General features: G+C 43.4%; 1 protein-coding gene across 2 annotated transcripts; it reads right to left on the minus strand.

Annotated features, from left to right (window-relative positions):
• Positions 1-785: 785 nt before the first annotated feature.
• On the minus strand, positions 786-10,700 carry hsd3b1 (hydroxy-delta-5-steroid dehydrogenase, 3 beta- and steroid delta-isomerase 1). 2 transcript variants are annotated; one of them, XM_079518485.1, is made up of 6 exons: positions 10,193-10,700; positions 9,141-9,160; positions 7,980-8,124; positions 4,156-4,349; positions 3,724-3,927; positions 786-2,960 (listed from the first exon to the last, which is right to left on the minus strand). In XM_079518485.1, the coding sequence occupies exons 1-6, from the start codon at positions 10,341-10,343 to the stop codon at positions 2,544-2,546; spliced, it is 1,131 nt and encodes a 376-aa protein (XP_079374611.1). In that variant the 5' UTR covers positions 10,344-10,700; the 3' UTR covers positions 786-2,543. The 2 variants fall into 2 exon arrangements, with proteins under 2 accessions (XP_079374611.1, XP_079374610.1); XM_079518484.1 differs by lacking the exon at positions 9,141-9,160 and having other exon boundaries at positions 7,980-8,144.
• Between the last annotated feature and the right edge of the window lie 2,284 nt (positions 10,701-12,984).

The raw sequence follows: 12,984 nt of genomic DNA on the forward strand, positions 1-12,984 counted from the left end.
TGTCTGTATGGGGGACACACGATTGGTCTGGCCTGCTATGACCTCACTGGTGGTGTTCAATGGCCGTTTGTCTGCTGGACTCTGGACTTACTGTCAACTGGCCTCTTTCTTTCTGTTTGTATGTATATACAGTACTGTGTGTGTGTGTGTGTGTGTGTGTGTGTGTGTGTGTGTGTGTGTGTGTGTGTGTGTGTGTGTGTGTGTGTGTGTGTGTGTGTGTGTGTGTGTGTGTGTGTGTGTGTGTGTGTGTGTGTGTGTGTGTGTGTGTGTGTGTGTGTGTGTTGCGTTTATGAGCTCAGCATGTTGTTTGTGTCTGATGAAGAGCAATCATGAACTTATTTATGTACAGTATTTATTCCCATCAACTGCGTTTGTGCGCCTGTGCGCGCGTGCATGCCTGAGTAGGCCGGCGGCCGGTGGCCAAACGGTTTGCGGAGCGGTCTTGTTATCGGAAGGTCGCCAGTTCGAATCCCCGGACCGGCACGTTAAAATTACCACCGCTGAAGTGCCCTTGAGCAAGGCATTGAACCCCTACCATGAAATGTTCTATGAGCAGGGTCTGGCTGTAAACAAGCATCTCGAGCTTAGTCCATTCACCCTGGGTAAACAAAGAACTTTGCTTTGCTTTGCTTTCCTTCTAGTTTCCTATCTAGTGACCTAGATTTGTTGGATGTCTGTGAATGTTTTGGTTCACTAGTGTAGGCTATACTCTTGCGCAAGGTGGATTGACAGTTTCATTGGATTGAAAGAGAAAGAAATACTATTTTGTTTTCTCTTCACAAAGTTTAATATATTCTTGAAAATGCGTTGTCATCAATGTTTGGAAGTCCTCACATTCCATTTTACACAGAGGAGCATTCAACAGAGCAAAAATACACCAGTTACAAGTTGTTACAGCCCACATACTGTACACTACAGTATTCCAATCACTACAGTACAACATTTCCCCTGTGCCTCCCCAACCACTCCTTACATACCGTAGAAAATGATTATTCCATGATTTGGATAAAAGTCTAAATAATAATCTTGGGCCAATCTGTTAACCAGGGTATGCACAAACCTTAATTAAAAAGAAAGCCCTGCACTGCGCTCTCATATCCACTGGACAAAAAGCAGGCTAGCCTACTGATAAGAAAATGGCCACATTACAGAAAAACTCATCCGACCTCAACTACTTGGACACTAAGGGCTCCATTTTCGTCACCGCTAAACCCATTATCCCTAAACTTCTTTGCCTTTTCTTTTTACTATTTTGCTAAACATTTTTGAATAGTTAAAATGGCCAGTCTACAAGCTCACAATGTGTCAATGTAGATTGGCTAGTTGAACTATTCAAAAATGTTTTTCAAAATAGTAAAAAAAGGCAAAGAGGTTTAGGGATAAGGGGTTTAGCGGTGACGAAAATGGAGCCCAGTGTGCAACCACCTTTACACCTCTCCGCTGTCAGCTGTTTTTGAGGGGCTCTAGCCGCTAGTCCCGCCAATGTCTGGCTTTTGGAAATTACGTCATATGGCCGCCACGTCTATGGACTTTTTAATGCTTGTTTAGAATACGGTATTTGTTTGAAAGAGTGAGACGTCCCTCACTTCACACAAGTGTGATTTATTTCCCCATTAGGGAATCTAAAAGACCAGAGATATAGATGAGACCATTGCATCTTGTGGAGTTGTAATTGCTAAAGCTTAAAATACCCCATAGCGAATGGATTGATTTAATCTATAGTATATTTATTATGGAGAGAATTACATTCAGCTTCAGAGGTCAGGTTGAAGTTTTCACAGATAACTGGTTTAGATGGATTGCTCATGTTTCTACCATAAGACCTGATTTTGTATAGTTTCAGTTAAACCTGTTTAACCTGTATATGCACCTGTTTGAGGTACTTATGTATTTTGAATGATCATCAATAGAGAAGAGAGGCAGACATCTCCCCTTGTGTGTATTGTACGTATATTGTCTTGTTTTGTTTTCGGTTGTATGTATTGTCAATTGTCAGTCGTTTCGTTTTCATGTATGTTTGATTAAAATTCAATAAAATGTAAATTGGAAAAAAAAATACCCCATAGCATGACCGTGTTGCTTGCCTTTCAAAGAGCACATCTATACAAGCTTGTATAGAGCGTCGCAGTCCCGCCCCCTCGAGAGACCCGGAAAAGAAATCCCGTTCATTTTCCTCATAGACTTTTCAGAAAGTATTTATTTAAAGACGTTTACGCCGCGGACAAAGCCAACTCTTGTCTTGTCGTGACAAATCATGACAATAAACACAATGTTTTGGGCCAAACAAAGAATTAGAAAGTAGAAAAAAACGGCAGGTTACAACACTTTTTTTACTTCTTTGTAATTATTTGTTTGGTCCAAAATATGGACCAAATGTTGTCATGATAACTCGAGTTGGCTTCGTACAACGCTTAAAAGGTCTGTGGGAAAAATGCATTGGGATTCATTTCCTGGGCCTGGCGTCGTCATGAAAGGGGGTGGGACTGCGACGCTCTATAGCTCTGCTCTTTTGAGGCAGGAGGACACGGCTGTAGAACATAAAATCAGGCTTTTTTAGCCCATATTTCCTCCCTCTCCCTGGGCAACTCTGAGGCTAGCCAGTCCACGGTGCGCCTGTGGGCCTCCTCCCAGGTGAACTTGGGCGCGTAGCCCAGGTCCCTGCGAGCCTTGTGGTAGGAGAAGCTGAAGGGGGTGTTGAGCATGACCAGGAGCTGGCGGTTCAGGGGCGGGGCGATGCGCACGAAGGGGCGCAGCAGCACGCGCAGCGCCTCCAGCAGGAAGCAGATCACGTAGAGGAGCGGCAGGGGCAGCATGTGCTTGTCCTGGATCCGGAATCCCAGCGGCGACATCACCGCGTGATTGAAGTCGCAGTAACTGACGGGCGGCGTGTCGTCGGCGACGTAGTAGAAGTTGCCCCCTATCCTGGATCTCTTCCGGGCGTCTCCGAGCCCCCGGGCCGCCTGGAGGTATAGGGGGGGCGGGTGGGCCATATGGAAACATAGAACATCACATCACCATTCTTTTTCAAGCAGTATCACGATCTACTATATCGTCGCGATTACTTTTCATGTTGGTTTTTCTGGTTATTTTTCAAGTTACGTAACAGTACTACCCTATAAGGTAACAGAAACTATAAAAGAAAAAGGAGTAACAGACCATTTTTAGACCAAACAAAACCGTAAGTATTACTATTAACCCATTAAGACCATTAAGGTGTGTCACCTTCGCTTTTAACCATTATTTTAAACCATAGCCACACTACGAGCTTGTAATGTAGATCTGCTATTTTTGAAAGATCCTGAAAATCCTGCAAATATTTGAATATATATATAGATATTCTTTCACAGCACTCATGGGGGGGGGGGTCTGCGGCCAATTCCATATCATTTTAGGGTCTCTGACATTAAAAGGGGTATCTTTGAAAAACAAAGAAAGGACCCGCACACTGTCAGACACTTGCCAAATGTGCCAAAATGTTACTCTTTATTAGGTTGACGTTTCGGTTGCTTTGATCTTCATCAGGACAGACAATCTTTTTTTTTTTTTTTTTTTACATGAAATAGTTTGAGCACCACTGAATTATTGAAACAAAGGTTTTTAAGGAAACTGTCAGGATTTAGAAGACATTTTGTAGAATCTCAGATCTCAATGGGTTTTTTTAGGTATAGAACTGCAAATCATAGAATGTGCATTCACCGTGTCACAATATTTATCACCCCTTACCTGGAGGTGCGCCAGCGCCACGTTGCCCACATACACAGGGTTAACGCGGGCCTCCGGCGCCGACATCCTATACAGGACTTGTTGGTTTCGGATGCCGTCCGCCATGTGTCGGAGGAGGAAGCGGCAGCCCTCTCCATAGATGTACATGGGCCTGAGGGCCACGGTGGCCAGCCGGCCTCCGTTCTGGAGCACCTCGCCGTGGGCCTGCAATGAGGCAGTGTTGGTTTAGTTTTAGTTTTGACGAACAAACACCCCTTTTGGTGTTAGCATTATGTTATGCTTTAGCTATTGACATTTTTTTCAAATTATTTTGAAAATCGAAGAACGACTGACATAGAAACAGCTTTTTCAGAAAACTGTCAGGATGTAGAAGACATTTTTAGAATCTGATCTCAGGTCAAAATGGGTTAAGGCGTCAACGACAACACTAGCCTTCAGGGTGAGCGCCTCTGCCTCCTTCTTGGTCCTGCTGTAGGGGAACTTCAGGGAGCAGGTGTAGGCCGTGTCCTCGTCGCCGCCGATGACGGGGTCTCCGTTGGAGTTGGGTCCTGCCACCTCGATGCTGCTGGTGTAGACCAGGGAGACCACGTTCTCCTGGACGCACGCCTCCAGCAGGAGCTGTGTCCCTGGAAGAGCATGGAAGGACATGAAGAAACACTTGTGTTCATGCACACTAGTGATGCGCCGCATGCGCGGACCCACCCGTAGCCCTCATGTACCGCGGGCTGAACCACGGGTTATAGATTCTGACGCAATTATCACAAGACTGATCTTACGCTCAATGTGTTGTTTATCAATTAGGGCAGTGGTTTTCAACCAGTGGTCCGGGGACCACCAGTGGTCCTTGAGAGGGTTCCAGATGGTCCCCTGCTAAATGAATGAGAGTTGGTAACCAAATGGACCCTTATAGATCTTTAACTCTTGAGAGCATAAAAATGAAACCTGTAAGTCTATTTGGTTTCATTTTATGCTCTCAAGACTTAAATTATTGGTATACATCTGCATTACTTAATTTACAAGAAGTCTACAGAATTTGAGAATGTAGAAGAATTGTTATTTTTGCTCATGGTTATCTCTCCTAACATCAATACAGCATGGAATTGTGGACAAAAACTAAAAAAAATTAACTTTCGTTTTGGGTCTGAGAGACTAAACCTCATCAAATGGTGCATGGTCCGACATGGCTCAAATGCAGAATAAATAATGGGTCCTGGTTGAAAACCAGTGAATTAGGCTATGCAGCTGCATCTGATGTAGCCTCGGATACCGTAGGCGTTTTGTTTTCACAAGAAACAGAAACGGCTTGGCAAACGTAACGAGACACATTTCCTGGTCTATAGAGTGGGAGTGAACTACAGTGCAGAGTTACAGTCCGTCTCCGCTTTCCACTCCGCCAGGGAGGGGCGGGGGGGCGGGCGCTCATGGGCTTCTCTCATAAACAATTACAGGAAAGAAAAGAAAATGTCTATAATTCATTCCTTCTGAGCTAAACCAAACTGCATGTAACCTGGTGCTGAATATGGTTCTGTTGCGTCGCTCCCTTTCCTAAATGGACGGGCATGGGTCCATTTGGTTTCATTTTTACGCTCTCGATTGTTAAACATCTGCATTGCTTAATTATTTACAAATCTACACAATTAGAGAATGTAGGATAGTTGTTATTTTTATCAATGTTTGCCTGTTATCTCTCCTAATGGCGGTAGGCTACCACATCAATACATGGTGGTCCGTGGCTCAAATGCTGAATTCAAAATGGGCCTTGGAATGAAAAGGGCTGAAAACCACCTAGCTAGAGCAGACCATCTCACAGCTAGGCTACAGATGTAAACTTTTAGTTTTTGTCTTTGGTATAGGGCACATGCACACAATAGTTGGTTGTGAGGGGCCGTCAAATGGCTTGCCTCTCTAAAAAGGAGTTAGCAAGGAGGAGGCGTTGTTTCCTTTACCCATCCATGATTGTTGTCTGCTGTGTTCGACAAGTATGCCAACATTATTGTAACAATGTTCTGCCGTATATGCACTTTGTAAATGGCTGTTTTCTTTCTGCTTTCTTTACTGCACTGGCAGTGTTTGTGTCCTTTGTACAAGGCATTCTTGTACTTCTGTTTATGTGGACATGCATAAATATTTCATATTGTGTGCAAGCAAAGGCGCCCGCTCAATGAAACAATCAAAGCACTCGCTCCACTACTAAAAATAGATATGGGTCATTCATTGGCACTAGTATTTGGGACAGTACAGTATGCATTAGTAGATCATTTTCCCCCTTAATCTCCCTCTCTTTGCCCACCTCCTTTTTCTTTCTTTCCTGGAAAACAACAAAATGATGGAGCCACAAAAACACAATTCACCCACTGATTTACACCTGTAACCCTGTGGTGTGACAACACAACTCATTCTGATTTACACCTGTAACCCTGTGGTGTGACAACACAACTCATTCTGATCCTGATCCTGACATTGAGATCCTAGCCTGTCTTACGAAACGCCCTCCTTCTAAATGCTGGCGACCCATACTCAACATTTCTAACATAAACCCTTGGTGTACTCAACATGTCAGGGTTCACAATGGGGTTCTATGGGCTGGCAAAGTAGACTAATAAGTGCAATTGATCACACTTCGCCACACACACGTTCATTCATAGAGCATCACATACAACACTGCTGTACAGTGCCAGTACAGCAGTGCTTCTCAAAGTGGGCTCCCAGGACCTGCAAAATGACTTAATATAGCATCAAAGTCAGTTTAACCACTTTTATTTGAAAATAGCCGATCTACAAGCTCACATTTGACACGCATTAGAACGACATTAGAAAAATAAATACAGTGAAAGTGAAATAAATACAAAATATTTTGAGCTGGAAGTCTGCGGCCAAATACATCTTAATTTGGGGGTCCTTGACATTACAAACACTGAGAACAAATCCTACTACAGTTCATTACCCCTAGACACCACAAGAGGGCCTGGGACTATTGTTTACTCCCTCAAGCTATCATTCACAACCAATCACAACAAAGCCAAAGGAAGGGAACCATTGAGCTGAAATGTAATGTGCCTGGAAACACACACACACACACACACACACACACACACACACACACACACACACACACACGGCGGGGGAAACCATGCAAGGCACCAACCTGCTCAGTTAGGGGTTCAGTGTCTTGCTCAAGGACACTTCGATACCAACTGGTTGGAATAATGTGTTCCTTCCACGCACTACGTCAAACAGGGGGAAATTCCCCCGCTGTCAGGTGAAAACAAATGGCTTGGACTCCATGCATTGACCTTAAGGAAGCATGAGGTCAGTCCGTTGCTCTCCCCAGGTTGGCAGAGGGAGTGTGGAGCAGAAATGAAGAACTAGGACTGTCACCATCATGGCATTTTAGTTGATGAATAATTGTCATTCAAATAACAGCGATTAATTTTCGAATTGTGTTTTTGGCATTAAACATTGGAGATAAAAAGAAATGTTTCTGTTTGCCGTTTAGCCTTTGCAAAAAACATGCACAGGGCAGATTATGACAACGAATACAATACAAACCCGATTACAAAGATGTGCATCTGCTAGTTTTGAACACTTTTGAGTCGTAATAATTTAATAATTTTGAAATAGGAAAAGGTTTGAGAACTACTGATTTTAGAACGCATTTGGCCTCAAGTCTTAATGGGTCAATACAGATGAATGGAAACGACTCTTAACTTAAGGATTGTGTAAAATAGCTTCAGACGGTCTTATATAGTATAGTATAGTATAGTATAGTATGTCTCCACAGTAAGCTGAATTATAAAATGTGTGAATGGAGTTTCTAGGTGAAAGTGCTTTTTTGATGTGCCAATATCTGCCATTGAGCCCCATTGTGAATTTCTCAAATTTGAAAGCACTATTTCTAAAACTATGAAACCTTTCAAAGATTTCTTTTCAGGCAAACATGTCCACCGTAAGATGAACCTATTGGGGTTTCTAGGTAGTATGTAGGACTAGTAGCATGCCAAAGTTTGTGCTATTGCCATTGAGAATGCATTGGGCGTTTAAGTTAAATACAGGGGGGGACATATTTTGACAGCACAAACTGCCTGTCATAATTTCTCCCTATTCCAAAGCCCCACCAGGTACATTATATATTTAAACTATTTTCAGCAATGGTACACTTATTTCTTCAGTGGGTAGATCTTGTTGAGCTGGTCATTTTGAAAGTAGATCTCACGTCATAAATGTGTGGGCATCCCTGGTATATACTATAGTATTACCTTTGACGTTGACCCCGTAGAGCTCGCTGTAGTCCACAGCCCCGGTGACGTCGATGAGAGACGCGATGTGGAAGACGATGGACGCCCCGTGACACGCTCTCCTCAGCACGTCGCTGTCTCTGATGTCTCCTTCGAACGCGCTCACCTTGGTCTCCTCGGTACAGTCTGAAGTACATACACAAACACAACACATTCACCTTGGTCTCCACGGTACAGTCTGACATACACAAACACAACACATTCACCTTGGTCTCCACTGTACAGTCTACAGTACATACACAAACACAACACATTCACCTTGGTCTCCTCGGTACAGTCTGACATACACAAACACAACACATTCACCTTGGTCTCCTCGGTACAGTCTGACATACACAAACACAACACATTCACCTTGGTCTCCTCGGTACAGTCTGACATACACAAACACAACACATTCACCTTGGTCTCCTCGGTACAGTCTGACATACACAAACACAACACATTCACCTTGGTCTCCTCGGTACAGTCTGACATACACAAACACAACACATTCACCTTGGTCTCCTCGGTACAGTCTGACATACACAAACACAACACATTCACCTTGGTCTCCTCGGTACAGTCTGACATACACAAACACAACACATTCACCTTGGTCTCCTCGGTACAGTCTGACATACACAAACACAACACATTCACCTTGGTCTCCTCGGTACAGTCTGACATACACAAACACAACACATTCACCTTGGTCTCCTCGGTACAGTCTGACATACACAAACACAACACATTCACCTTGGTCTCCTCGGTACAGTCTGACATACACAAACACAACACATTCACCTTGGTCTCCTCGGTACAGTCTGACATACACAAACACAACACATTCACCTTGGTCTCCTCGGTACAGTCTGACATACACAAACACAACACATTCACCTTGGTCTCCTCGGTACAGTCTGACATACACAAACACAACACATTCACCTTGGTCTCCTCGGTACAGTCTGACATACACAAACACAACACATTCACCTTGGTCTCCTCGGTACAGTCTGACATACACAAACACAACACATTCACCTTGGTCTCCTCGGTACAGTCTGACATACACAAACACAACACATTCACCTTGGTCTCCTCGGTACAGTCTGACATACACAAACACAACACATTCACCTTGGTCTCCACTGTACAGTCTACAGTACATACACAAACACAACACATTCACCTTGGTCTCCTCGGTACAGTCTGACATACACAAACGCAACACATTCACCTTGGTCTCCTCGGTACAGTCTGACAAACACAAACACAACACATTCACCTTGGTCTCCTCGGTACAGTCTGACATACACAAACACAACACATTCACCTTGGTCTCCTCGGTACAGTCTGACATACACAAACACAACACATTCACCTTGGTCTCCTCGGTACAGTCTGACATACACAAACACAACACATTCACCTTGGTCTCCTCGGTACAGTCTGACATACACAAACGCAACACATTCACCTTGGTCTCCTCGGTACAGTCTGACATACACAAACACAACACATTCACCTTGGTCTCCTCGGTACAGTCTGACATACACAAACACAACACATTCACCTTGGTCTCCTCGGTACAGTCTGACATACACAAACACAACACATTCACCTTGGTCTCCTCCGTACAGTTTGACAAACAACAAATCAACATCAGCAATATAAATGTACTCCATAATAGTTCTCAAACTGTTTTCGACCCCCATATAACTCTCAGAGTGACCAAATGGACCTGAGGTTGATGGAGTAGTTCACCCATTAAGACCTGATGCCAAATCCAAATTTGGCCGCGGACTAGCCTGGCTAATAAGCCAGACCGAATCAGCCGTTGGCAAGATATTAGTCTGGCTTATTAGCCAGGCTAGCCGCGGACACCACCAACTCAAGATTTTTTTCCCAGGGACCACCAGAAGCAAAGATTTGAGTTCAAAATGTTTGCTTTAAAAAAATTATATATTCAAAGATTTGCATACATTTTCATGAGTTTTTATCAGGGCCACGCTGCGAGCTTGTATATCTGCTATTTTTGAATAGTCAAAGTATAAAAATATGGTTAAAGTGGCTAAAATTGTAAAGTCTAAAATAGCACAGATGGGTTAAGGACAGGTTAGTATAGTTCTACGGTTAGTGAATGATAATTGAAAAGGAAAAGTTTTTTTTTTATGTTTTTTGACATTTACCCTCCAGAGTCTTGACATGTTCAGGCGTTACTTGTTTGTCCAGTAGACGGATCTCGGCCAGTCTCTCCTCCTCCAGCAGGAGCTTGACAAGCCTCCGTCCCAGGAATCCACAGGCCCCCGTCACCAGGCACACCTCGCCGCTCAGAGACATGGCTGGCTAAGCACTTTAGTATTCAGTGCACTCACAACCTCCCTCAGTTTCTTCTGCCTTTATCTGTCCTTTTTTTCTGTCTCTGCCTGCCCCCACTGTCGTTTTTAGCTATGAAAGAATGTGTCCGAAAAGAAACATCACCTTGAGCTTGAAAAGTTCAATGCACAACTCATAATGGAGTACTGAAAACACCTGGCATGGTCACAACATGTAAGTGGACGCGAACACAGTCGATGGCTAGGCTTCTGCACGTCTGTGGCACTGCGATTGGCACCTTAACAACACTCTTCTTTTTTTATAAGTCGCCAGATTACTTTGGAAAGAAACCCCCCAAATATAACAACAACCCTTTCAGCTCTGAGGGAAAGTGTGAATGACGGGATGGTCTCTGGCACGCCAAGATGGAATGTGATGCATTTAGGAGTCAGACACCACAGGGGAGGGGAGGGGAGGGGAAACATTGTAATTCTGCTATCTCCCAAGGACAGCCTGCGTTGGAATAAGTACACAGAGCCTTTGCCCTTTACCCATGAAATAGACCAAGATAACAGCATGCTTCTAAATGAAACAATGATACAGAGTGGAGCTGACAACACAAAATGAAAAGTACTTATGGTAATGTTTGATTTACAGTCTTAAGATTTAGTATTTGTATAGACCGAATCTTCAAAAATGTTGGGGGAAAATATAGCATGAATGGTACTTCATCTCTTGGCGATATCTTGGCCTTGAACAAAATATTGAAACTATAGAATTTAACCACCCCGATTTATAGGTTTAACGGAAGACGCCAACAGTGTTGTATTCCTGTCTATTGCTTATTCTGAACAGAATGTATCCTTCAGCCCTTTTTCATCAAAGTGGCTCGTATAACTGCCAATGGAAGATAAATTTAGAATAAAACGAGGATATAGTGGCTTTGAAATGTAGCATAGTGTGTCTTTAAAGGATGGAGATACTTTACAACTTTGTTTTGAAATCAGCTGGAGCAGTTTTATAAGCTCTCATAAAAATAGAATTGTCAGTATAGCTCTAAACTGCACTTGAGTACAAACAGACAGTGTTTGAGTGAATATATTATTAGGCGTGCAACAGTTAATTGAACTAATCGATGTAATCGATTATGGATCATAAATTTACCACAGGAACCCTAGTGTCCCTATTTTATAGCAGTTATACAAGCTCACAACACAGCGTGATCTTGTATTGGCTATTTTCAGCAAAGAACTTTGGTTATAAAAAAGACCTGTGGTGAATTACAGTAAAGGAAGTACAGTGAGCACAGGTGAGGGGATTTAGGCTCATTAGGCCCACTGGCAGAGCCTGACCAGAGCCTTTTGTGGTGGTTCTGGAGAACCGTGGGTCCGACCGACTCGAGTCCAGGCACTGCACTCCCTGCGGGGGCGTGGAACGCGTGTGTCGAATATGAAGTCGGTGGGGCAAACGGTTCTGGAGTTACTGTGGTACGGCAAAGTTTAAAATTGGTTTAGGTGGTTAATCAGACTAGTATAGTCGCTTATTAAAAATCTGTTTTTTGCGTCGATTCGTTGATATAAAAAGAAAACATAGATACAGCTCATGGAGAAACTGACACATCGCCTGAGACTGCAGGAGGGACAAATGGTCCAAATGGACAATATTTAAGACCATGAACATGAACAATGAGGGCATGGGGGAATGAGGAACAACAGAACATGTCTAGGAATATGTAAAGTAACATGCAAGGTTTGATACGCATTGTCGATTTTATTTCTTTTTCTTTTTTCATGTTTGTTCTGTGTTTGTCTTTTGCTATTGTTTTCATTGTTTGTTTGTGTGTGCAAAAAACTAATAATCTCTAAGTGATAAAAAAAGAAAAGAAAACATACTTCAAGATTATTCGATTGGTCGGAAAAGTAAACGATACAATATTCGCAACGATTTATTTTTATTTTTATTGCAGCCCAATATGCACTCCTGAGGATGGAACGCACAAGGCTGGTGATGCCAGAGCAGCCAACAAAAAACAAATAACTGTCCACCAAAAGATGTGACGTGCCAAGGTTAAGAGCGTGTCCCCTGAGTCCCCTCCCCGTTAGTAACGATGAATCACAGCTGGTCATGGTCATATTGTCCCTCCCAGCCAGAGGCCGATGATCCAAATTAATGACCGACATGTTTATCCCAAACACAAATGACTTACTGTAAACCTAATGAACCACAGATTGATTTCACTAAAATGTTTTTGAACGTCACACTGAGCAGAGGAAAGAAACCACACACGCACGTGCACACAAGCACCCAAAGGTCCTGAATGACTGAAGGTCAGTTGCCCTGTGAGGGAGGGAGGCTCCCTCATCATAACGTCCTTTGAGAAACTGATACAAAAAAAGGAACTTCTGGACTTATGTCAGGTGATCTCACAGTTTGCATTGTATTCACTGTCAAGCCCCTTGCTGTAACTATAGAGGGTCTGCGCATGCATACTATAGGGCAGGGGTCCTCAACTAGAAATGCTGAAGGTCCACTAATATTTTTTGAAAAAGACTAAGGTCCGGTCCCATGAGCGCGACGCGGGCCACGCAGCGGCCAGCGGAGAGCGGGGCTCTATATTTTTTAGTACAGTCACACCAAGGCAAGCTTATACGAATCGGATCCCCTC

This window comes from Electrona antarctica, assembly GCF_951216825.1.
Source record: "Electrona antarctica genome assembly, chromosome: 13".
In the NCBI taxonomy this organism is placed as follows: domain Eukaryota; kingdom Metazoa; phylum Chordata; class Actinopteri; order Myctophiformes; family Myctophidae; genus Electrona; species Electrona antarctica.

What these genes read in the sequence shown, in the direction of transcription:
- hsd3b1 (XM_079518484.1), bottom strand. Translation starts at nt 10,343, where the DNA reads ATGTCTCTGAGCGGCGAGGTGTGCCTGGTGACGGGGGCCTGTGGATTC. An exon ending in ACATGTCAAGACTCTGGAGG is followed by an intron (nt 8,145 to 10,192) that starts GTAAATGTCAAA and finishes TATGTACTTCAG; the next exon opens with ACTGTACCGAGGAGACCAAG. An exon ending in TGGCGCTGGCGCACCTCCAG is followed by an intron (nt 2,961 to 3,723) that starts GTAAGGGGTGAT and finishes CTATACCTCCAG; the next exon opens with GCGGCCCGGGGGCTCGGAGA.